Here is a 23,869-nt window from a genome sequence, read left to right as displayed (position 1 = left end):
GAGCTCAGGGACAGTGTCCAGGCCCAGAGTTTAAGTCCCACTGCTGACAAAAAAAAAAGTTAAGAAATAATTTTTTAAAACTTTTCTGAGAAATTGTTTCCTTATCTTCAAAGTAAAAATATGAAAAAAACATTGAGGGTTGGTGACCTTGGGGCTTTTCACATACCAGAAATGATTGTTCCTGTCCCCAGTTCTGTCTCCATGTGGTATGATATATATTTTTGTCATAGGATCAACAAGATTTCCAAAGGAAGATTCCCTACGGAGTCAATAGGTCAATCCTCCCTTTCTTGAAATGGTGTCATCCTTGTTCTGAGAAATCAGAAAACCTTCCTGAGACCACACATCCAGCTAGGGCTCAAACCTAAGACTTCCCAGACCAGTGTGCTTCCCAGTGAGTACACAGGATGTGTTCTCATTCGTTATGGATCTTCTTCCGTCATTATCCATTAACGACAAGGCAAACTCCCCCACAGCTTTGATCTGGCTTCTGCTTATGAAATAGTTCTTGCCCTCTATCCGGCTTACAACAGAGGATAGTGACCTCAGGAACTGTTTTCTTTTCACACTTCCCAGTGCTGGCACCAGCACTGGCTTCAGAGGTAGTTATTTGGGAGGGGGGTGCAGGAAGTGTGAAGGCCTCAGCTGTGTGTTATCATGGAAGAGTCTGGAGCTTGCAGGTGGGTACATGTACTGGATGCACTCTGTCACTAGCTATGTGCCTTCAAGTGAAGTACTGAACTAGCACCGAGTTGTTTTTTGTTTTTGTTTTTGCCTGTCCTGGGGCTTGAACTTTGGGCCTGAGTGTGGTACCTCAGTTCTTCAGCTCAAAACTATCATTCTACCACTTTAAGCCACAGCACCACTTCCAGATTTCTGGTGTTTATTGGAGATAAGAGCGTCATTGACTTGCTCCCAGGGCTGGCTTTGAACTGTGATCCTCAGATCTCAGCCTCCTGAGTAGCTAGGATTATAGGCATGAGCCACTGGCAGCAGGAAATAAACCCACTTTCACAATTTAATTTTAATCACTACACAGTGATCCATCAATTGCTAATCCAATTGTTCAAACCCATTCTCTTTGTAAGACATTTAGATTGTTTCTGATTTTGTTGAGTGTGTACAGATACTAGGGTTTACTTCAGGGACTAGGCACTGTCCCATAGCTTTTTCAACTTAGATTGGTATTCTGCCACTTTAGCCACAGCTCCATTTCCATCATTTTGGTGATTAGAGATAAGAATCTCATAGACTAGGGCCAGGAGTTTGGCCTAGTGGTAGAGTGCTTGCCTAGCATGCACAAAGACCCGGGTTCGATTCCTCGGTACTACATACCTAGAAAAAAGCCGGAAGTGGTGCTGAGGCTCAAGTGGTAGAGCTGTAACCTTGAGAAAGTCCAAGGACAGTGCTCAGGCCCTGAGCTCAAGCCTAGGACTGGAAAAAAAAAAAAAGAATCTCATAGACTAGGAAGTGGTGCTGTTGCTCAAGGGGTAGGGAGTAGCCTTGAGCTGAAGAGCTCAGGGACAGCACTCACGCCCAGAGTTCCAGCCCCACGACTGCCAAAAAAAAAATTATGACCAAGAATCTCACAGACTTTCTTGCATAAACTGTCTTGGAACCAGAATCCTCAGATCTCAGCATCCTAAGTAGCTAACTTAAGCCACCTTCAGTTTTCTGCTATGATAGGCAATGCTTCAATTAACATTCTTATGGGTGAATCTTTGTTTAATTATCTGGAGTCACTGGATCTAAAGCAACTTCTAATATTAAACTTTTGATCTCAGTTGCTATTGCTCTCTATAAATATAACAATAGAATTCACACACACATTGATCTTTTTTTTTTTTTTTTTTTTGAGTCATGGGGCTTGAACGGCCTGGGTGAGGTCCCTGAGCTCTTCAGCTCAAAGCTACCACTCTACCCCTGGGCCTGGGCGTTGTCCCTGAGCTCTTCAGCTCAAGGCTACCCCCTGAGCCAAGCCCCACTTCCTATTTTCTAGAAGTTAATTGGAGATAAGAGTCTCAGGTCCTTTTGTACCCAAGCTGGCTTAGAACCTTGATCCTCAGATGTCAGCCTCCTGAGTAGCTAGGATTACAGGTGTGAGCCACCACACCTGGCTACAGTGATCTCTATTTGAACATGCTAAGCAGAGTAAGCATAAAACTTTTCCTCTTCAAAGATCAGGAAGAGGCTGTGAAGCTTCAGTTTCTTATCCTTTTCATTGTTCTTTTAGTTTCTATCTGATTGCTTTCGGCTTTGATATTTATTTCTGAGACAATTTGAGAATTGGCTTGTTCAGATTTTTCTAAGACCTTGAAGTATGTCATCAAGTCATTTTTGATATCTAATTTTTAATTTATATTTATGTACTTTTTGCTTGGAAAAATTTTGGACTCTATTTCATAGATTCTGGTATATTCTTGAGGCTTCATTTTTATTTGATTCTCGCAGTTTTGAAATTTCCTTCCTTGCTGTCCTACTGATCATCAAAGGTGAGTTTAATTCCATGTTTGTACATTTGCTACACTTCCAACTGCAGTTGATTTCTACTTCTGTTCCATTATAATCTGATAAAATGTGAGAAATTATTTCAACATTCTTATATTTGTTAAAACTTACTTTATGTTCTAAAATATCTGTTTTGGAAAATTCTATAGGCTAAAGAATGTATATTTGGTAAATGTTAGTTGAAATATTTTAAAGATGCCTATTAAGTCCATTTAATGTATAATATAATTTAATTCTGGTGCTTCTTTTGAATTTGTTGTCTATATAACATCTCTAATCTTGGATATTAAAGCATCATTATAAATCCATTGAGTTTATCTGTGCCTTCATATCTAGTAGTGCAGTGACATTTGGTACATGTATGTTTCTAGTTGCATACTCTTGGTGGATGGGGCTTTTTTTTTTCCCTCCCCAGTCTTGGGGCTTGAACTCAAGTCTTGGGCACTGTCCCTAAGCTCTTTTGCTCAAGGCTAGTACTCTACCACTTTGAACCATACCTCCACTTCCAGTTTTCTCATGGTTAATTGATGGTAAGAGTTTCATGGACTTTCCTGCCCGAGGCTTTTTTTGAATCTTGATCCTCAGGTCTCAGCCTCCTGGATAGCTAGGATTACAGACATAAGCAACAGCACCTGGCCTGGATGGTACTTTTTATCAGTATATATGACTTTGTCTCTTTGAAGTCTGCTTTGTTGACTATGAGTATAGCCATTTTTCCTTGTTTTGGGTTTAAATTTGCCCAGAATATCTTTGTCTCTCCTTTTACTTTAAGTTTATGTTTTCCTTTGCAGTGAGCTGCATTAAAAGAAAAATGCACTAAGTGCCAGTGATTGTATATAGAGAGTCCTTTCTTGAAATATGAGGTAAAAATCAATGTTAATAAATTCTTTACAAAAATTTGCAGGCAGAAAGCAGTTGAGTTTTGTTTTTAAATCCAGTTTGACAATCTATGTCTTTTAAATGAAGAATTAAGACCATTAACATTCAGAGTAATAATTGAAAGATATGTAATACTTTCTGTCACTTTCATTGTTTGTGTAATAAGTTGGATTTGGCCTTTTGGGCTGTAGTTCTTCATAGTGGCATCAAAAGAACTTGAGTTGAGGGGCTGGAAGTTTGGCCTAGTGGTATAGTGCTTGCCTAGCATGCACGAAGACCCAGGTTCAATTCCTCGGTACATACATAGAAAAAAGCCAGAAATGGTGCTGAGGCTCAAGTGGTAGAGCTCTAGCCTTGAGAAAGTCCAAGGACAGTGCTCATGCCCTGAGCTCAAGCCCATGACTGGCAAAAAAAAAAAAAAAAAGAACTTGAGTTGGGAGAAAAATGATGATCAGAGACTAAGGAAGTCTTATGGGGTGCTGGTGGCTGGTCTTTGGACTCAAGATGCTCAAGCAGGCCAGAAGCTAGCACCTGGTCAATGGAGATAGTGGATTCATCTGAATAATGGCAGTGAAGGTGAGCTGGGAAGAGCATCCAAGAGCTAAGAACTTGCAATGAAGCAGGAATGGCAATGATGAAGGGAAGCTAATTCAGACAGGGATAAAGTGTACCCTTCAATGACACTCCCCCAGTGACCTACTTCTTCTAATGGGGCCCCACCTGGAAAAGGTTTCACCACCTCTCCATGGCACCATATAGTGACCTGTCCTCTGTCTCATGACTTTTCAAGAACATTTCACATTGAAACTGTAACCACAGATAAATGATTTACAATGGCATGAAATCAATCTCTCTCCCTCTCCTCCCCCTCCAGATTAAAACATTTTGTAACTATGGGACTGGAGCCTCAATGGTAGAACTAAGATGAGTAAGACCCGATTCCATCCTCGAACAAAGCACTCAAAACATATGGTTTTGTTTTGTTAGTGTTTTTTTGTTTGTTTTTGTTTTACTGAAAGAACTCATAATCAATTTAGCAATCCTTAACGAATGGGATAAAGTACTGAGTGGAATTTAGGTCTTTATATAATACTGTCTTTCCTCTTTCTTATTTACTGTACAAACTATGTTTTAACCTATCTCCCTGCTAGATCTTACACAAACAAACCCTGAGATTTTTTTGAGTGCATATAGATTCATGAACCTTCACATGTATTTAGGCCCATATCAGCCACTGCCGCCGCCTCCTCCTCCTCCTCCTCCTCCTTCTTCTCCTTCAAAACCTTTTCCTCAACCTCAATTTGAAATCCTTCCTTTTTTTTTCTGGGACAGAGAACCTTTTGCTCCAAGGTGTGTGTGTGGGGGGGGGGGGGGCGGGGGAGCTTCTCCTATTCATTTTAATCCATCTTATTTTTCTTTCACCTATCTAAGACATTATCTTCTATTTAGAAAGGCTCAGAAATACACATGCACACATACATATTCAGGACTTTGCACTTGCTCAACTTATTCGCTTGGTGTGTTTGATCAGCTGATGCTCTGTCCCTTGAGTCACATCTCCAGCCCAGCTCTTTGTTGGTTATTTTGGAGACAAAGTCTCATGGACCTTTTTTCATAGTGTGGCTTCCAACCATGACCTCTAGATCTCAGCTACCTGTTGCTACGATTACAGGCATGAGGACCTGGTCCCCGGCTTAGAAATCATTTTTTATTGTTGAAATCTAGTAAAATGTCACCACTTCCATCATCACCCTCTTGAGAAGAAGCTACAGTCTTCCTCTGAGCCCCATCTCTAAGGATGAGCAATTGGTATTGACCCACTCTTTTCTCTGCCCATCCTTGCAGTGGAAATGTCCACTCTTCTCTCATTCGGTTGCTCCTTCTCAGCCCTTTCCCAGGTACCCCCCACCCTTGTGAGCATTCTATATTCACCAGTGGTGTCTCTACTGACCTGCTCCATCCCTCTCCAATGCCCTGCCAGTAACCAATTCTCCCTTTCTTGCTTGAGTCTTTCCTCCTCTTGTCTCCTCTGCTTCTGCTTCCTCCCTGCCACCCTCTTCTTCCCAAGGAGCAATTGTCCTCATGTGGGTGGCACACATTGCCCCACCCTCACTCTGCCTAGTTTTCTCTCTAGCCGTCTGTTGTCCATTTCTCATTTGCTTTAATTGGCTTGACTCATTTTTCAGCCTCTGCAAGGGCATCCATACCTCTGACTCCATGCGTTCTTCAATCTATCAGACACCTCCTGGTTTCACTTCCTTGTTTCCAGAGCTCTAAACCGTCCACTGTTGTCTCAGTGAGACTCACAAGCATCCATGGCAGGTGTTCCCTTCACTCTCGGGATCACCCGCCTTTTCTTCCTTTGGAAAAGAAATATCATCACTTTGTATCAGTATCATGGGAACCATATGAAGCAAAACAGTGCTGAGTAACTTGGATAACCACTCCTCTATTATTCTAGTGTTTGGTGTGGATGTAGTGGCAAGGATATAGTAGCCTAACATTTAATAAATATAGTTAGTTGGAAGGGTTGGTGCAAGTGCTCAAAATACACTTAAAATCTATTAATGTTGGGGACTGGGAGTTTGGCCTAGTGGTAGAGTGTTTGCCTAGCATGATGAAGACTTGGTTTCGATTCTTGGTACCATGTACATAGAAAAAGCTGGAAGTGGTGCTGTGGCTCAAGTGGTAGAGATCTAGCCTTGAAAAAGTCCAAGGACAGTGCCCAGGACCTAAGTTCAAGCCCCAGGACTGGCAAAAAAAAATGTTTATTAATGCTGGAATAGAAGTTAAATGTGATCAGAAAACCCACTGAGAAGACAGAAAAATGACATACATATTGCTTTCATTTAATTATTCTGTAAAATATTAAAGATAATATTAAGGAAATATGAAACTACTAGACACTAGTGTCTCACATCTATAATCATAGCTATTTAGGAAGATGAAGGGAAGGGAAGAGGGAGGAAGAAAGGAAGGAAGGAAGGAAGGAAGGAAGGAAGGAAGGAAGGAAGGAAGGAAAGAAGGAAGGGAAGGGAAGGAAAGAGAGGAAGAGAGAGAGAGGGAGAAAAAAGAAAAGGAAAGTGCTGGTGCCAGCTGGCAGCGAACCGGGATTCCTGACTTTGGGGATGAAGACTGGGAAAAAATAGAAAAGAGACAAACAGATGGGGTCGGGAGGACGACAGCCTAAGTCAGCAGTCCAAGAAGGCTGTGGGCTCAAGACTGCAGCCCCGTTTATTTCTAAATCCAGTCTCATATACTTTCTTGAAGCCAGGGAACTGCCCGGGGTTTCATTCTTACAAAGCTGTAAATCTCAGATCAGTTAAGCAGGACAAGGCCATAAAACAATAAAGCAATAAATCGATAAGGTCAGGGAGCTCACAATACAGACAATGCAGCTCAAAACTTCCTAGGCATGGGGCCCATACATAATAGCTCATATCTTAGTATGGTTATCTTACTGAGTTATGGAGATTCATGGGTCAGTCTAACTCCACACTCCGGCTCCCAACAGGAAAGGAGAGAGAGAAGAAAGGTACAGGACAGCATGCAAAAATGTGCTATAAGAGCCATAAATTTAAAAGCCTCATAGCTAATTTTCCTTAGTTTATGCTTATATATAGGAAGAAGTTATTCTAAAACAATGCACATTTTCAACAATGCTATGACCATTTAAAGAAAAATCATAGTGTAAACTTCCTCACTAAGTTCAGATGAGGACATTCTGGAGACCTTCAGAAGTGCATATACAAACTTACCAAACGGAGAGTGAAGACTGATGAAAAAGGCAATGTGTTTGAAGTTACCAAATACAAACCACAGGAGAAAGCAGAGAGAAAGGCACTTGCTGAGAACTTAGAATTGATCTAGGAGGTTCCATGCATATGTAGCATCTCATTATTTTCTCAGACTGTTGTATAAGAATGGGAAGGTGAATCTCTTTAATCCAGGATTTCATTGCCTCCTTCAGTAGACTATCATTATATGGATTAGCTACACAGGAAAAAAAAAAACTGCACACATTTTAACACAGAGAGGGGAGAATTTGAGCTGTGTCAGATGAAACCAGCCAGCTGTCCCTACTTCAGGAAATGTCTCCAACCAGCTACCTAGTTAACAAAGCCACAAATTCAGATGTTGCTGGTGTCCTTCTTTCTTATCCCCACATCAAATACTGTTGGAGACTGCCTCAGGGTCTCTTAACTTGCTGCCTAATACTTTTAATATGATAGGCTTAGTAAAAAAGTTTTAGGCCGCTTACTTTGTGCTAAGAGACATCTGGATCATTATCTTTATTTACTGGTTGCTTTGCTCTGTGTTTAGAGACATCCAGAGGCTATCTTGACAAAGTTAATCTATAGACTGCTCTGCCTTATGCTAAGGAATGTTTGAACTGTTATCTCCACAAGTTAATTTGCCCCATGACCTGTTTTCTCAGGCCCCGTTTCCTGCTTACCATGATATTCTTGCAAATTAAAAATTCTGCTGCGCTAGCCCCTGCTTTAAAGCCCTATATAAACCCCCTCTGACTTTCAATAAACAGACCTTGATCAGAACACTGTCTTGGTCTCATTTCCTTGTCTTTGTCTGTCCCACTCATTTAGGTACGGTTCCCTCTCCGGTCTCAGTTGACTGAACCCCTCGGGCCGGGGCAAAATACATTTTATTTTAGCACATTTCCTGCCTACTGCCTTGGGATAAGACATGCTTTCCCTTTCCCCTGCAAGGCTTTCTGGCTTCCTGCCCTGTGGCTACTCTTGCCAGCCCCAGTTCCTTTCCATACAGCAATCATGCAGTGCCATTGATACTTGATGAGTCAGTATTCATTCATGGCTCACTGTTGAGACTTCAGTGTTACAGATGTCTCCATTTCAGTATATGTGATTTCTCTGTTGCCTAAAAATAAGTCAAATGTTAAATACATGCTTCTACTCTCAATGATGTCTGCTTCAACCTATCACATCTCATCCTCAGGTTGAAAAACATGCCAGCTAAATGATATTTGGTGGAAAATGACTTACACCGAAAGTACTGACAGCCGTATCTTAGAACTGTCCTTGCTGCCGACCCAGCTGAACCATCTTTCCTCCCCTTCCTCTTGAACGAAGGCAGCAGCAGTTTTGGAAGATAGCCTGAGAGCAAGGCCACATGGGATGCTCACACCTGATACACACAGATGCTGTTGAAAGCTTGAAATCCCTCAGTCAAAATAACATTGCCCACCCTCCTGAAGAAAGGCCTGTTGGTCTGTTGAGCTCACTTTCTGCCCTCTCTTTATTCTGATACCCTCACAACCAAAAGAATCCAATCAACCAATAGCCCGTGCCTGATCCTAACTACTCAGAAGGCTAAAATCTGAGGATCACAGTTCAAAGCTAGCCCTGGCAGGAAAGTCTGTGAGACACTTATCTCCAATTAACTCCTTAAAAAACAAACCAGAAGAGCTGCGACTCGAGTAATAAGAGTGCCATCCTTCAGAGAAAAAGCTAAGGGTGAGCATCCAGGCCCTGAGTTCAAGCCCAAGTACCAGCACAAAAACCAACAGAAGAAAAACAAAACAAAATAAACAACTCTTCAGTGGTTTCCTTACAGTAACATGTTTGTGTAGAGCCCTGTCTACTCCTGCAGTCTCATCTTTTTGCAGCTCTCTGTCTTTTCCTGTGACCCATTTCAGTCTGCCTTCCTTTCTCATCCTTGGCCACAGAGACCTATTTCCTGCCACATAAACCTTGTGGCTGCTATTTTTCTAGCTCAGAATGTGCTTCCTTTGGCTGTCTTGTCTGATTTCTGTTTTTTCAGGTATTACTGCTGACGTGGGTGTGAGACTACACAGCGGCCATCTTGGGTAGTCTGAAGGCAAGCAGAAGCAGTTATTGCTGGGAGGTGTTCACTTGAATTTTGAGTACATTAAAAAATATATAACATTCCCCTTTATTTAAACTCATTTGTGCCTGGCTTGGGAAACACTTCAATACTTCAGGTACTCTTCACAGCCACACTTGGAAAGAAGACAAATCTTCTGTAGTTCCAGATGAAAAGTATGTTTTAGGATGCTTCAGCAAGTTCCTTCAAGGAAGGATTGGGGTCTTCAATAAATAAAGAAGTCCTTGGCCTGCCTGCTGCTGGGTGCTGGTTGATCACACCTGTAATCCTACCTACTCAGGAGGCTGAGATCTGAGGATTGCCGTTCAAAGCCAGCCCAGGTACTAAAGACAGTAAGACTCTTATCTCCAATTAACCACCAGAAAAGGCTTTGTGGTTCAAGTGGAAGAGCGATAGTCTTGAGCTGAAGAGCTCAGGGACAGCCCCCAGGCCCAGAGTTCAAGCCCTAAGACTGATGACAAAAAACAAAAAACAAAACTAAAAAAAAAAAGAAAAAGAAAAAAGAAGTCCTTGGCCTGCCTGCCTGCCTTCCTTCTTTCCTTCCTTCCTTCCTTCCTTCCTTCCTTCCTTCCTTCCTTCCTTCCTTCCTTCCTCCTCTCCTTTCTCCTTTTCTTCCTCCTTCCCACCCTTCTTTCTTTCTCTCTTTCTTTCTTTCTTTCTTTCTTTCTTTCTTTCTTTCTTTCTTTCTTTCTTTCTTTCTTTCTTTCTTTCTTCCTCTCTCTCTCTTTCATCTATTTGTCCCTTCATTCTGTGCACGTGCTGATACTGGGACTGAACTCAAAGCCGGGCACTGTCCCTGAGCTATTTTGCTCAGGGTTACTCTACCCCTTGAGCCACAGCTTCATTTCATGTTTCTGGATAGTTAATTGAAGATAAAAGTCACAAACTTTCTGGATTGAGCTGGCTTTGAACCACAATCATCAGACCTCAGCCTCATAAGTTGCTAGGATTACAGGCATGAGTCACCAGTACTGGCTTCTTTTCTTTTCTTCTTATTTCTCGTCTCTTTTGTCTTTTCTTTCTTTCTTTCTTTCTTTCTTTCTTTCTTTCTTTCTTTCTTTCCTTCTTTCTCTTTCTTTCTTTCTTTCTTTTTTTTTTTTTTTGTCAGTCATGGGGCTTGAACTTTGGGCCTGGGCATTGTCCCTGAGCTCTTCAGCTCAATGCTACTGCCCTACCCTTGAGACACAGTGCCACTTCTGGTTTTCTAGTGGTTAATTGGAGATAAGAGTCTCACGGACTTGAGTGCCACGCTGGCTTTGAACTGAGATTCTCAGATCTCAGCTTCCAGAGTAGCTAGGATTACAGGCGTGAGCCACTGTGCCTGGCTTTCTTTCTTTTTTTTTTTATTTATACTGATACTGGTGCTGGGACTTAGGGCATTCTAACGCAGTTTTGCTCTTTTCTGATGCTCTATCCCTTGACCCACACCTCCAGTTCTGGTTTTTTGCTAGTTAATTGACCATATGTGTCTTGTAAATTCATCTGCCTGGAACAAGCTTTGAACTGACATCCTCAGCTATCAGCATTCTGAATAATTAAGATTATAGGCATGAGCTACTGGTTCAGTCCCATCATCTATCATCTTTCTTTCTTCTGTTTCTTTCTGCCTTTTGCCCAAAGTATGCTTGGAACTCTTTTTCCCTAAAGCTTTCTTCCATGTGCTTGTTCTCTCAGATTACCTTCTCTCTCCTATAACACTCCATTTAAAAAACTGTGGCTCACGGAGAGTGCTAATCTTGAGCCAGGGAGGATGTTCAGGCCCTGAATTCAAGCCCCCGGACCAGAACCAGCACGAGTGCGCGCTCGCACAAGCACACACACAGAGAGAGAGAGAGAGAGAGAGAGAGAGAGAGAGAGAGAGAGAGAGAGAGAGAGAGAGAGAGAGAGAGAGAGAGAGAGAGAGAGAGAGAGAGGAACATAGCTGCCCCTTTGTTTCCTCATCATTCTCCACTTGTGTTGTGAGCAGGCAAAGTAATTCACCAGTAGGCAGGTAATATGATCCAAAGTACTTTATTGAGATCACACAATTATTATATCCTAATCCTAGCCTACCTAATCCTAATCTTTTTATCCAGCATACCCGCTGGGCTCACCTTAGTCCTGGAGTCGACCAAGGCCTCCTTAGTCTTCTCAGACAAGGCGCAGCTTCTGCATGGCCAAAGATCCTAGAACCACAGTCTCGGTTAAGGCCAACAGAAGTGCGTGGGTCCTTGGTTTATATTAATCCTTGGCCTGCTCCTCTCTGGCCCAAACTCCTTTGTGTTTGATTTGGATTGGTTACATCTTGGTCCTTGCTTGGTCTGAATTGGTTACATCTTTTGGTCAGTGGTGCCCAGACATGTGCTGGTTACTTGCTCTATCTGTCTTGCCCAGGTGTCTGGGCTCCTTCATCTTGTAGGCAAGGCTCCTGGCCATTTCTATGGTTATAGTCATATGTGTCCTTATATCATTTTTATCTCTCATGTCCATAAGCCAAGTTTGTATTGGCAATATATTTTGTAGTTTCATTTTACTACTGTATTTCACTCAATTACTCTATTCTTCTCTTACTATTATAACACTATTTTCATATCATGTTCATTTAGCATTCCACAATATATTCATCATATATCATTTATTCTATTTATTATGCTAACATTTTCTCCCTGTGAGTGATCGCAACAACTTGTCAACCCTTAACATTTGTATTGCCTCTGTAAGTGCAACTGTGCTTGCCAGTGGTCCCCACAATCTCCAAGCCAGTCTTCCTCAGTCTTCCTCAGCACAACTGCCCCTCCCTCTCAACATCTAGTAGTTTTCTTACCTTCCTTGGTATTCTTTCTAGTTACTTGAATGTTGGAAAACCTCTGGGCAAGGAAGACAAGGTGAGTGGCAATGCCTGACTCCTCCTCCTTGTTTCAGTGTAGTCACTCAACTGACAGTCTCACCCTGCAAAATTCTGTCAGAAAGGACCCAACTCCAAGGCAGGCCAGAGCAACTTAGTGCTGACTGACAAAAACTGACATATTCTCATGCTATCTGAGCATGTAATGTTCACAAATGTCTGTTGAGTTCACCTGCCCAGATATCTTTCTTTAATTGTGCTGTAAATTCCAGCTTAAACATCAGTCCTTAAAATACACCAACCAGAAAGATGTATAACAAAATACATATTAATAATAATTGTAAAAATAAAATGAAGTGTGTTATAAAGTATACTCAATGGGTATTTTTTTTTATTTAATTGTTTGGGTGCCAGACCTAATGCCTGACCTCAGGGCCTTGATGCTATTCCTGAGCTTTTTGGCTCAATGAGACAAATGATTGATTTGTCTACACAAAATTCAAACCCTCTGTTAGCAATGTTTTTATTCTTTACAAATAAAAACAAAACTGTGTCTTATAAGGAAATAGTTATGAGTTATGAGCAGATCCAAGTTTGTTTGTTTGTTTTCAGCTATGGGGCTTGAACTCTGGGCCTGGGGTCTGTCCCTGAGCTTTTCAGCTCAAGGCTCTACCACACTGAACTTCAGCACCACTTGTTTGTTTGATTGTTGGTTTTGGTGATTAATTGGAGATGAGTGTCACGGACTTTAGTACCTGGGCTGGCTTTGAACTGAGATCCTCAGCAGATCCAAGTTTTAGTCCCTGAACATGGCCCCACCTGCAATTTATTTGTTCACTTGTTCCTGTTTTCGTGTAGACTTTGGTGGGGACATTTGTGTTACTGTTGGAACAACAGACCACAGCTCTAGGACAAAGAAGGCAATGACGACCACCATACTTCTGCTTAGAATCTTCTAGTCCTGCAGGCACTTTTATTAGCAGGCAGATACAAACTTGGCAAGAGCACCTTTCAAAGTCACAGTTCCAACTGATTTTCTGTGGTCAACCAGAAGGCAGTGAACATAATGACAGTGGCTTATATCAAAACAATGGCAGTGATGTTGCCAGCCTCATGTCTTCATCCAACATAACCATCACCTGTGTACTTCAATCCATTACGGAATGAAGACAAGTTGGGACTGATGACTTGATATTCTTCTAGACACCTGTGCCGCTTGCTTTGACAGAAGACCCCCTTCCACCCATGCCTAGACTTGGAAAAAGTGGTGGCTACATCCTCAGTGCCCTAATTTCTTACTCTGTTGAGTCTCGCCTAGATCTTGAAGTGTCTGATTCTCCCAGGGCATGGGCGAACCAATGGGCCCGCAGCACCAGCAGCAGCATGCTGGGTCACCTTAGGGACTACCCCCGTGTGGAAAGCTTCTCCTGAGGCTGACTCCACCGAAGCCACACTGGAGAAGGCATTGCGCAGGTCATAGTGCGTCTGATGGCCCACAGGGGACCCTTGAGGAGCTGCTGCCACTAGGGGTCCCCCCACCAGCGAAGCTACAGGTGGCCCAGCTGCAGTGGGTGCAGGTGCAGTTTGGTCCACGGAGGGAGGGTTTGGGGTGTTGGCACCATCTGGCTGAGGCTGTGGGACCACAGGCTAGAGGGGAGGTGGGGGAAGAGAGAGAGAGAATGAATCAGACAATGTTCCCTACAGTTCTGGGGGGAGGGGCTATACCCACTCTTAATTTATAATGATTTTTATTTACAAGGGATCTAGAGAAAAATTACAAAAAAACAAAACTATGCAAGCACAATGGATTGCAAGCAGGGTCACGGGAGGGCTAGCTAGCTATGGGGCCCAGTCTCCTAAGATTATATTTGACATCAGGGACTTAACACAAAGCTGTCCATTTATAGAAGCACCCCATGAAGCACACAGCACCTCCAAGCTTTGTCACCTACATACACCTGCAGTCCCCAGGGTGGGTACAGGCACACCTGCCCACTTATTGTTGTTAATGCCTAACACCTACGTGTTGAGGCGCTGTGTTGTAAAGATGTGAGTGAGGATGCCCATAATGTTGTTACCTGTGTTGGAAACATGGTGCAGGTCACTGAAATTTCTTTTCCACCAAGCCTCTCATGGAGCGATGCCTTGCAGAAGCCATATTGCTGTCACCAGAGGGAGAAGAGTGAGTTATTTTAACTCACTTTGATCTTATGGGATTTTCAGTCATTTGAATAGCATTTTCTCCTATCAGTCATCAATCCTGCCTGGTTTTCTATTCACTGATATATTCTATTTACTTATTACCAATGACACTTTCCTGTTGACCACTGCAATTCTCTCTCTCTCTCTCTCTCTCTCTCTCTCTCTCTCTCTCTCTCTCTCTCTCTCTTTCTCTCTGTCTTTTTCTTTCTTTTTTTTTTTTTTTGCTAGTCCTGGGCTTGAGCTCAGGGCCTGAGCAATACCCCTGGACTTTCTCAAGGCTAGAGCTCTACCACTTGAGCCTCAGCGTCACTTCCGGCTTTTTTCTATGTATGTGGTACCAAGGAATCGAACCCGGGTCTTCATGCATGCTAGGCAAGCACTCTACCACTAGGCCAAACTCCCGGCCCCTCTGTCTTTTTCTTTAAAGTCATTTGAGATCTATGGTAAGTCATCTTCATACATCTCTGATACATTCTTTCTATTTTATTTTTTATGCCAGTACTGGAACTTGAACTTAGGTCTTACACTCTCAGTTGGTTTTTTCATTCAAAGCTGGTGTTCTGTCATTTAAGTCACACCTCCACTTGCTAGTTAATTGGTGGTAAGAGTCTCAGATTTGTCTTCCTGAACTGGCTTCAAAGAATGATCCTCAGATCTCAGTCTGGTGGGTAGCTAGAATTACAGGTATGGGTCACCAGCACTTGAATTCTTTTTCTTTTTCTTTTTCTTTTTTTTTGTAGGTCATGAACTTGAACTCGGCCTGAATGCTGTCCCTGAGCTCTTCAGCTCAAGGCTACCACCCTACCCTTGAACCAAGCCTCACTTCCTGTTTTCTAGAGGTTAATTGGAGATAAGAGTCTCAGGTCCTTTTGTATCGGGGTTGGCTCTGAACCTTGAACCTCCCAGCCTCCTGAGTAGCTAGTTAAAGGCCTGAGGCACCACGCCTGGCTTAGATTCTTACATATTCTTTAGGCTAAATACCCACAAATGGACATCACTGCTGAAGGGGTTGAATGATTTTGTATTAGAGCAGTGTCTAGGAAATGTATAATTTACATCTTCAGTAGCCAGGGATGACTGGGCTTCATTATGGAACAGTTTTTCCCCTGACTGCATGCATTTCTAGGATAGGTTGACAAGTCTTCAGGGGGGAGGTGAGACCCCAGAGAAAGATCTGTCATGATTCCCACAGAGAGCAGAGATTTTACAGTTATTTTCTTCCTGTAGCCCAAGACACAAACTACATAAAGATGCTTTGCATTACCACCAGCTTACCCTGGGTAATCCTTCAGGGCCTGGCCTACTCACCTTTTCTGCCAGCAGTTTGCAATTGGCTGGATCAGTGACTTCTTTAGCGACACAGTCAGTGGAAGCCACTACAAACTCCACAAAGATGGACATTGGGAGAGGCTGGTGAGAAAAATGGAAATGCACTTGAGGCAAGAGAGCTTGGAGTGAGGAGGGCAGGAGGGAGAAGCAGGAGGGAAGAAGCAGGGGTTGTGGCATGGCAAGACATCAGGTAGCACCATTCACATGGATCATTGTGTGTGGTTCTGTAGACCTCTCTGAATGGCTGCCCTAGGGCAGTTGTTGGAGACTGTGTTCTGAGGCATTTGCACTACTCAGGTTAGAGTTAAGTCACCCATGCAGGAGGATTACTCAGTGCCCATCCTCTGTGGTGAACACTTAAATTTTCAGACAGGAAGTGAGAAGTTGGAGGGCAATTTTACAGAGACAGGAGTAGCTAATCTGTATCCCTCCCCGCCCTGACCATTGATCTTGGGGCAGCACTTATTTGTGTGTGTGTGTGTGTGTGTGTGTGTGTGTGTGTGTGTGTGTGTGTGTGTGTACTGAAGCTTGAACTTAGGGCCTTGTGCTCTTGTTTGGCTTTGCTCAGGGTTGGCACTGTATCACGTGAACCTTCATACCTCTTTTTCTAGCCTTTTGCTGGTTAGAGGTAAGAGCTTTGTGGACCTTTCTGTGTGAGTTGGCTTTGTACTGGGATCATCAGATCTCAGCTTCCAAGTAGCTAGGATTATAGGAGTGAGCCCAGCACCCAGCTAGGGGTTTTACTGAAGACCCAAAGTTTGGGCTACTCAAAAACCAGGGAACAAAGTGAAGAGATGACCCCTCCCTCATCAAGTGCAAAAGTTTAGATGACAGTATGAAAAACATTGCTGTGCTGTTCTTCTTTTTGTCCTCAGAGACTCTGGATCCTTCCAATAATGAACTATCTGTTACTTGGTATAGTGTAAGATAGGATGTTCAGAGAATTGCATATTTTGGTTAGCAGAAATACAATATATCTATACGAATGCAAGTATGCTATGGGTGTTGTTCAGATTGCCAGATTTCTTAGATGTTCCAATTCTATTACATTCCAACATGCTAAAGGGTCAGTAGCACAAGTTAGGTGTTTAGTTTCTCATTGATTTAAGAGGCAGCATAGGGGCCGGGAGTTTAGCCTAGTGGTAGAGTGCTTGCCTAGCATGCACAAAGACCCAGGTTTGATTTCTCAGTACCACATATATAGAAAAAAGCTGGAAGTGGTGCTGAGGCTTCAAGTGGTAGAGCTCTAGCCTTGAGAAAGTCCACAGACAGTGCTCAGATCCTGAGCTCAAGCCCGGGATTGGGAAAAAAAAAGAAAAAAGGCAGCATAGGATCCTGCCATTATTCACCTGTTAGTGTGAGCCGCTGGTGATGGCAGCCAAGGCTGGTCAGGGTGTGGAGACCAGTGGATGTAAGGTACAGTGTATGTCTGGATGGCAGAATCTGTCACTGAATACCAAGCCCTGGTTATTACTAGAACCAGGGAAGTCAGGTTGTACCTTCATGCGGTATCTGGCTATTGTCTATCAGAGTCGTTCAGCTCAAGGCCCTGAGTGGCAATGCTCATGCCACATAGCATTCTCTCATCCCTGGGTACCATTCTCCCTTTTCCAACCAGCACCCTCCCTTCCCTTCTGATCACTGCCTCTGCATCTGCTTTTCCCCTTATCCCTGTTTTGCCATATGTATCCCCATGAGCCAGTAATTGCCCAATCTACCAAGAGAATCTCAGTCCTTACCACAATTTTAGCGCGGGAAATTTCCACCAGCTTTACATAGGAACCGTTATTCTTCAAGTTGAAGGCAGACAAAGCATCCTGAACAGCTTGCGCCACTCTGGTGTCATTGAGTGGAGCCAGCAGACCACATTGTGGACACACTTTTCGCACATCCTCTGCCGAGTCTAGGCAGAAAGGGGAAGAACCCTGGGTTTCCATTGTCACCTGTTACCCCATTCTCCCTCCCTCCCTCCCCCTCCCTCTCTGATGCCAGTGTTAGAGCTTGAATTCAGAGCCTGGGTACTGTCCCTTAGCTTTTTCATTCAAGGCTAGCACTCTGCCACTTGAGCTACAGCTTCATTTCTGGCTTTTTGGTGGTTAATTGGAGATAAGAATCTCAGAGACTTTCTTGCCAGGGCTGGCACTGAACCATGACTCTCATATCTCAGCCTCCTAAGTAGCTGGGCATGAGCCACTGGTATTCCACACTTCTTATTCTCTGAATAAGAAAACACTAATCTGTGACCTATCCATGTCAGGATTTTTTCTACCTCATAACCTTCAAATGGCCTTGTCATGCTGAGGTTTCTAGGACAGTCCTCATGAAAGGACAATTGTCAGAACAGCCCTTTAAAAAATGGTTAAAAAAAAAATCTCAGTATCTTAGAAGCTTGGCTTCTCCTTTCCTTCACTGACAAAGTAACTAGAACTACCTGGGCTCAAAATGATTCAGTTTCCTTCCTCATTCTCTCTCAAGATAACACCATTAAGGTCAAAAATATTCTGTACCTGCAGTGGAATGACAATTTGCAAATATCACAGAAAACTGGCCATTCTGTTTCAGCACATGGAAGTCGCAGTCTCCTTCTACTGCCTGGAGAAGAAATGCCATAGTGAGGGCTCAAGAACACTTTGCTCTTTACTGGTCCCACTCATGGTTGTGAGAAGTGACTCTAATGAAGTTACCTTGAAGCATTATACTCTGCTTTTGAGGAGAGTTGCAGCAAGAAAGTAAACTGTGGTAAAAAAAAAAAAAAAAAAAAAAAAAAAAAACCAGCCCCAGGGAAGGTGGCATCCAATGACTATCTATTATGCTAGTACTCATGCATAAACTCAGGGCCTGGGTACTGTTCTTGAGCTGTTTTGCTCAAGACTGGTGCTCTACCACTTAAGTCACAATTCTACTTCAGGCCTTTGGGTGATTAATTAGATAGAACAATCTTCTGGACTTTCTGGCCTGGGCTAGCTTTGAACCATGTTCCTTAGATGTTAGCCTCCCAGGATTCTAGGATGCCTAGGGATTCTTCTGGGCTGGAAGACAATTTGAAACACTGCTTTCTGGCTTGTCAAGAAGGCAACCAGCTGGAGAGAATGGATTTGCTTTTCCTTGAATGGAGGTTGAGGCACCATTGCAGCCACCATAAGCAGGCTACTCACGTGATCAGCTATCTGCCTCACGGGGCAGTTTGCCAAGGGTGTGGGGTCCAGAGCATGGCAGGTGGTCTCCAGAGTGTCGATTTCAATCTCATATACTTCTACAAAGGGCTGCTGTGGAGACAGAATGAAGAGCTCAGCTGCCCACCCTCTGGTCTGCCATGTCTTAGCTAGACTTTGAGTCTCTGGTGTGTGTAAAGCCATGTACTTTTGGGAGAGGAGAAGGGAGATGTCTCTCCTGCTCTCTGCTCTATTTAACTCTGCACTGGCCTGGGATCAAGACCATAACCAACGACTTTTCTGATTGAGCAAGTGCTAAATGGTGCTGCAAGACAAGAAGACACATTGGCTCAGTCAAGGGCTGAAGCCATGTGGTCTTCACTGGAAGAACAATTTTTGTTTGTTTGCTTATTTGTTTGTTTTTTGGTGGGTCATGGGGCTTGAACTCTGGGCCTAGGTGCTATCCCTGAGCTCTTTAACTCAAGGCTACTGCCCTACCCTTGAGCCACAGCACCACTTCCTTGAAGAACAATTTTTAAAACTACAAATGAATATTGACACTTTGTGAGTGTGTGTGCTGGTGCAGGGCTTGAACTCAGGGCCTGGACACTGTCCCTTAGCTTTGCACACTCAAGTGGTACTATAACACTTGAGACACATTTTCATTTCCAGTTTATGGCAGTACATTGGAAATAAAAGTCCCAGGGATGGGCCAGGAGTTTGGCCTACTGGTAGAGTGCTTGCCTAGCATGCACGAAGACCCGGGTTCAATTCCTCGGTACCACATACATAGGGAAAAAAAGCCAGAAATGGTGCCGAGGCTCAAGTGGTAGAGCTCTAGCCTTGAGAAAGTCCAAGGACAGTGCTCAGGCCTTGAGCTCAAGCCCAGGACTGGCCAAAAAAAAAGTCTCAGGGACTTTCCTGCTGAGGGTACCTTCAAACTACACTCCTTAGATCTCTACCTTTTGAGTACCTAGGAATACAGGCGTGAGTACTGGAGCCTGCAGAATGTAGACATGAATGTGAAACTCATTGGTTTAAGATTTCCTTAGCCAAGCTGTAGTCAGATGACATAGGATAATAGTTTACTCTCTTTATCTTATCTTCCCCCCACACTCTATTTTATTTCCTTTTCTTCTCCCTCTCCTTCTCCTTCTCTTTCTCCCTCTCCCTCTCCTCCTTCTCCTCTTACTCCTCCTCCACCTCCTCCTCCCCCTTCTTCTTCCTTTCTTTTTCTTCTTATTTTGCCAGTCCTGGGGCTTGGACTCTGGACCTGAGCACTGTCCTTAGGTTTTCTCAAGGCTAGAGCCCTATCCCTTGAGCCAAAGCACCATTTCCAGCTTTTTCTATGTATGTGGTACCGAGGAATCAAACCCTGGTCTTCCTGTATGCTAGATAAGCTCTTTACCACTAGGCCAAACTCCAGGCCCCCTTCCCTCTACTTTTTGCCTTTTAATTTTTCCTTCCATTTCTGATTGTCTTTTCTTCTTAAATGTTTCTGTTGCTCTCAACCTGGACTGTTACTTTGTCTTTTGGCTTGTAGCTACTAGGATAAACAGAGCCTGCTGTCTACTGTCTCCTGCTGGTCATGAGAGGAATATCAAATTTACTCTGATAATAACTAGCACCTATTACTACTTTAGATGCAATTTGGGAAGTTTGCTTAACTCTTTAAAGTATTTCTTGTCAGTTCACCTGGTTGTATATCTTACCTTCAAAGCCTGGAATATCCAGAAATCCTAGAACATCCCTACTCATCTCTGTCTCTCTGCCCAACTCACCAGTGCCTGAAGCCTCAGAATCCCTGACTCTGGCAGAAGCATGTTATGATTGTTCATATGTCCACATGACTTCCTGAAGAGACTCAGAGCATCAGTAACTGGGATCCAGGCACACTTGGGTTTCATAAAGAGATTAAGTTTTCAACTTTGCCCTTAGTGAAAATCTCAACACCCATCCACTGCCCTTTCTTTCAAGAATTCATGTGGTGTGCTGATTTCCCTTGAATTAATCAATGTTCCTGCTGAACCATTATTATATTTTCTTATAGCTTCATCACTCTTAATCCATCCAGGGAAATCCTGATTTCAGAGAGACATCTCTTTGTGAGATCAGGTCCTCAGAATCCAGGCACCTTGCTGTTTTCTTTCAATGTTGTAAGTCTCTGGAGAACACAATCTTTCTTGCCTTTGTATTATGTGGAACCATATAAGCTTTCTGTGTGCCAAAAGCAACCAACTATTGGCAATATTAATGGTGTAGTATCTAATACTTTTCATATCTAATAAACCACAGTACCTGACACTCCTGAAAAGAAATATTCTTTACTACATGTAAAATAAATCTTATTTAAGTTACCTTCTTTTCCACCTTTCCAAACTTCTCACACACACCCTCCTCCACCGAGGCTCATGTTTCGGTTTGTTCTTTATCATCACTGGCTACTGGTTGCATTAGTTTCTTTTCTAGCACATAGAGATGTAAATCCTAGTTTGGCTAAGACTTCTCTCTGGGTTATGACTCTTTCAGGAAGGTAAATTCTGTAAAGAAAGAGCCAAGGTCTGGAATCAAATCCCAGACTGCTTACTAACTGTACCACCTTAAAAGGAAAAAAAAATGAGTGAGCAAGGGATTGAGAGAGCTTGACTTTCTCTTACCTTAAAAAAAAAGTGTGTGTGTGTGTGTGTGTGTGTGTGTGTGTGTGTGTGTGTGTGTGTGTGTGTGTGTTGGGGGGAGGGAGAGTTTGGCCTAGTGGTAGAGTGCTTCCCTAGCGTGCACAAAGACCTAGGTTCGATTCCTTGGTACCACATACATACACCAGAAGTTGTGCTATGGCGCAAGTGGTAGGGCTCTAGCCTTGAAAAAGCCCAAGGACAGTGCTTAAGCCCTGAGTTCAAAGCCAGGATTGGCAAAATAAAAAAAAAAGAAGAAGGAAAAAAGGCCAGGCACAGTGGCTCACGCCTATAACCCTAGGTACTCAGGGGGCTGAGACCTGAGGATCAAGGTTGAAAGCCAGCCCAGGCACTAAAAGCTGTGAGACTCCAATTAATCACTAGAAAATGGGAAGTGGGGTAGTGGCCTTGAGCTGACGAGCTCAGGGACAATGCCCAGGCCCAGAATTCAAGCCCCACAACCGACAAAAAAAAAAGACAGTCTCTCGTCTGCCTCAAAAATCTGCAAGAGGGAAGGGCAGGGCTAAGAAAGCAATCTATACAAAAAAGTCCTGGCATACGATAGCTATCTACCTATTAGTATTATTCTCAGTTTTATCGAGATAGATGGGAATGAAGAAAAGTAAGTGATTTTTTTTTTTTCAGACAAGAACATGGCAAGTGGAAGCTGCTCTCTTGGGCCCTAGTATTTCCAGTAATCCGTGTGAACCATTGTGCTTATGCCTGCAAAATAGCCCCAGTCTTTTCTCATCTCTAATACAGCCCCACCCCCACCCAGTCCCCTCTTTGAGAGGCTCCTGTCTGTAACATCAAATGTTTCCTCTCTTGCCTTCCACTTTCCCCTTCCTTTGTTCCTAGGAAGAAATCAGAGTTCCCCACTACCGTTTATTTGTGATGGGAAATGCTGGTCTTTGAGACACTGGTTTGGGCTCCACATAGAGATTCTTTCCAATAGTCCATAGCAAGTTCACTTACCCGAGGCCACACCTTCACTTTGTCAATCTGGTTCAAGATATGACCGTATCCCTGAAGAAGGTTTTTATTGAGGTAGTCCACAGCCGCTGCAGCTGCTTGTTCTGTTTCTGGAGCATCACAAGCTGGTTCCCTATAGCCCTCCCCTGTAACATGTGGGGCTGCAGAGCAGCCCCACAGCTGAGCAAGGCCAAGGAGCAAGACAAATGACTTCATGACCGCCCACACACAGGCTCTGGCTGGTGGGCAGATGTCTGGAAGTTTCAGGACCAAGGCAGGGATTCTGCTTGGAAAGCTAGACCATCAGAGGGGGCAGAGGACCTTTATCTGTTGGACTCTAGTGAAGGAATTGCATAAGGACCTGACAGATTTCAGTTCTGCTTCCAAATAACCCCTGCAAACATCCACCCTGGAAAAGCAAACAGATTAGGACATCACTGGTTCCCAAGAAAATCTACCAAAGTCAATGCTGTTGCGTGGGAGATGCTCCAAAGTCTGCTTGCATGACAGAAACAGCAGCAGAAAGAGCAAGAGGCAGCTGAGGGCATGGCATGGGCTCAGCTAGCCTGGGGTATAGTGTGTGTGCCACAGATGGCACATCCTCTGAGCATGTACAGGTCCACGATGGGGGGAGCGATATTCAGACATTGTTAATAGACATGTTAAAGAACTATCTCCTTCAGGAGGGCCCCTACATGGAATGGCCCACATATGGAACCAAGACACATCAAAGCTATAAGACAGCTAAGATCTTGTGTCAGATCCTTGAAGAAAACTATTTGTCTCAAGGCGGGGAGTAGAGGTGAAAGTAGAGGGTTCTTATGTCAATGGGGGTGTGGTTAGACAAGCTATCTTTTCTGCAGACTTCACTGGCAAGACATGACATCATGGACAGGTCCTGCTCTTCTGAGTACTGACTGTGATTGACACAAGTAGGCCTGTGGTTCCTGCCAGTGGCTGAGTAGAGAATAGGAGAGTTGGGGCAAACGGTCACTCATTTGGCAAAGCTCTGAATTCGAGTCCAATACTGAAGACATACACAAATACTTTATGCAGCCTTAGCAGAAGGATAGGCTATCTTTGCAATCAGAACACAGGACTGTGGGTTTGTGTGTTCACACGCATATGTGCATATGGGCACACGCCCATGCTGGTACTGAGGCTTGAGTTCAGGGACTCAAGATGTGAGTTGATATTTTCTCTCAAAGCAAGGGCACCGTCACATTTGAGCTATTTCTCCAAGTCTGGCTTTTTGGTGGTTAATTGTAAATGAAAGTCATATCAGTTTTCCTGCCTGAGCTGGCTACAAACCATGACCCTCAGACCCCAGCCTCCTGAGTGGCTAGAATTTCAGGCATGAACCACGGGCATCTGACCCAGCGTGAAGCTTTTTACTCCAGGCACTGCCTTTTAAGGGGCCTTTGACAGTCCCAGGAGAGACCTGCAAG

General features: G+C 43.6%; 1 protein-coding gene across 1 annotated transcript; it reads right to left on the bottom strand.

Moving 5' to 3' along the window:
* Positions 1-13,033: 13,033 nt before the first annotated feature.
* On the bottom strand, positions 13,034-22,754 carry Ahsg (alpha 2-HS glycoprotein). The gene is made up of 7 exons (XM_090343472.1): positions 22,425-22,754; positions 18,781-18,891; positions 18,133-18,217; positions 17,365-17,528; positions 15,605-15,706; positions 14,173-14,256; positions 13,034-13,741 (listed from the first exon to the last, which is right to left on the bottom strand). Exons 1-7 carry the CDS (start codon positions 22,635-22,637, stop codon positions 13,409-13,411), a joined length of 1,092 nt encoding a protein of 363 aa, XP_090199598.1. The 5' UTR covers positions 22,638-22,754; the 3' UTR covers positions 13,034-13,408.
* Positions 22,755-23,869: the final 1,115 nt, after the last annotated feature.

Source organism: Megascapheus bottae, chromosome 1 (genome assembly GCF_031878675.1).
Source record: "Megascapheus bottae isolate mThoBot1 chromosome 1, mThoBot2.hap1, whole genome shotgun sequence".
Lineage (NCBI taxonomy): Eukaryota > Metazoa > Chordata > Mammalia > Rodentia > Geomyidae > Megascapheus > Megascapheus bottae.
Note: the sequence above shows the minus strand (reverse complement) of the source record. Positions and strands in the feature narration are given on the sequence as shown.

Coding starts and splice junctions, on each gene's coding strand:
- Ahsg (XM_090343472.1), bottom strand. CDS start 22,637: ATGAAGTCATTTGTCTTGCTCCTTGGCCTTGCTCAGCTGTGGGGCTGC. Junction 17,529..18,132: donor AAATTGTCATTCCACTGCAG/GTACAGAATATT, acceptor CTTTCTGCCTAG/ACTCGGCAGAGGATGTGCGA. Junction 15,707..17,364: donor TTTCCCGCGCTAAAATTGTG/GTAAGGACTGAG, acceptor TTTTCTCACCAG/CCTCTCCCAATGTCCATCTT.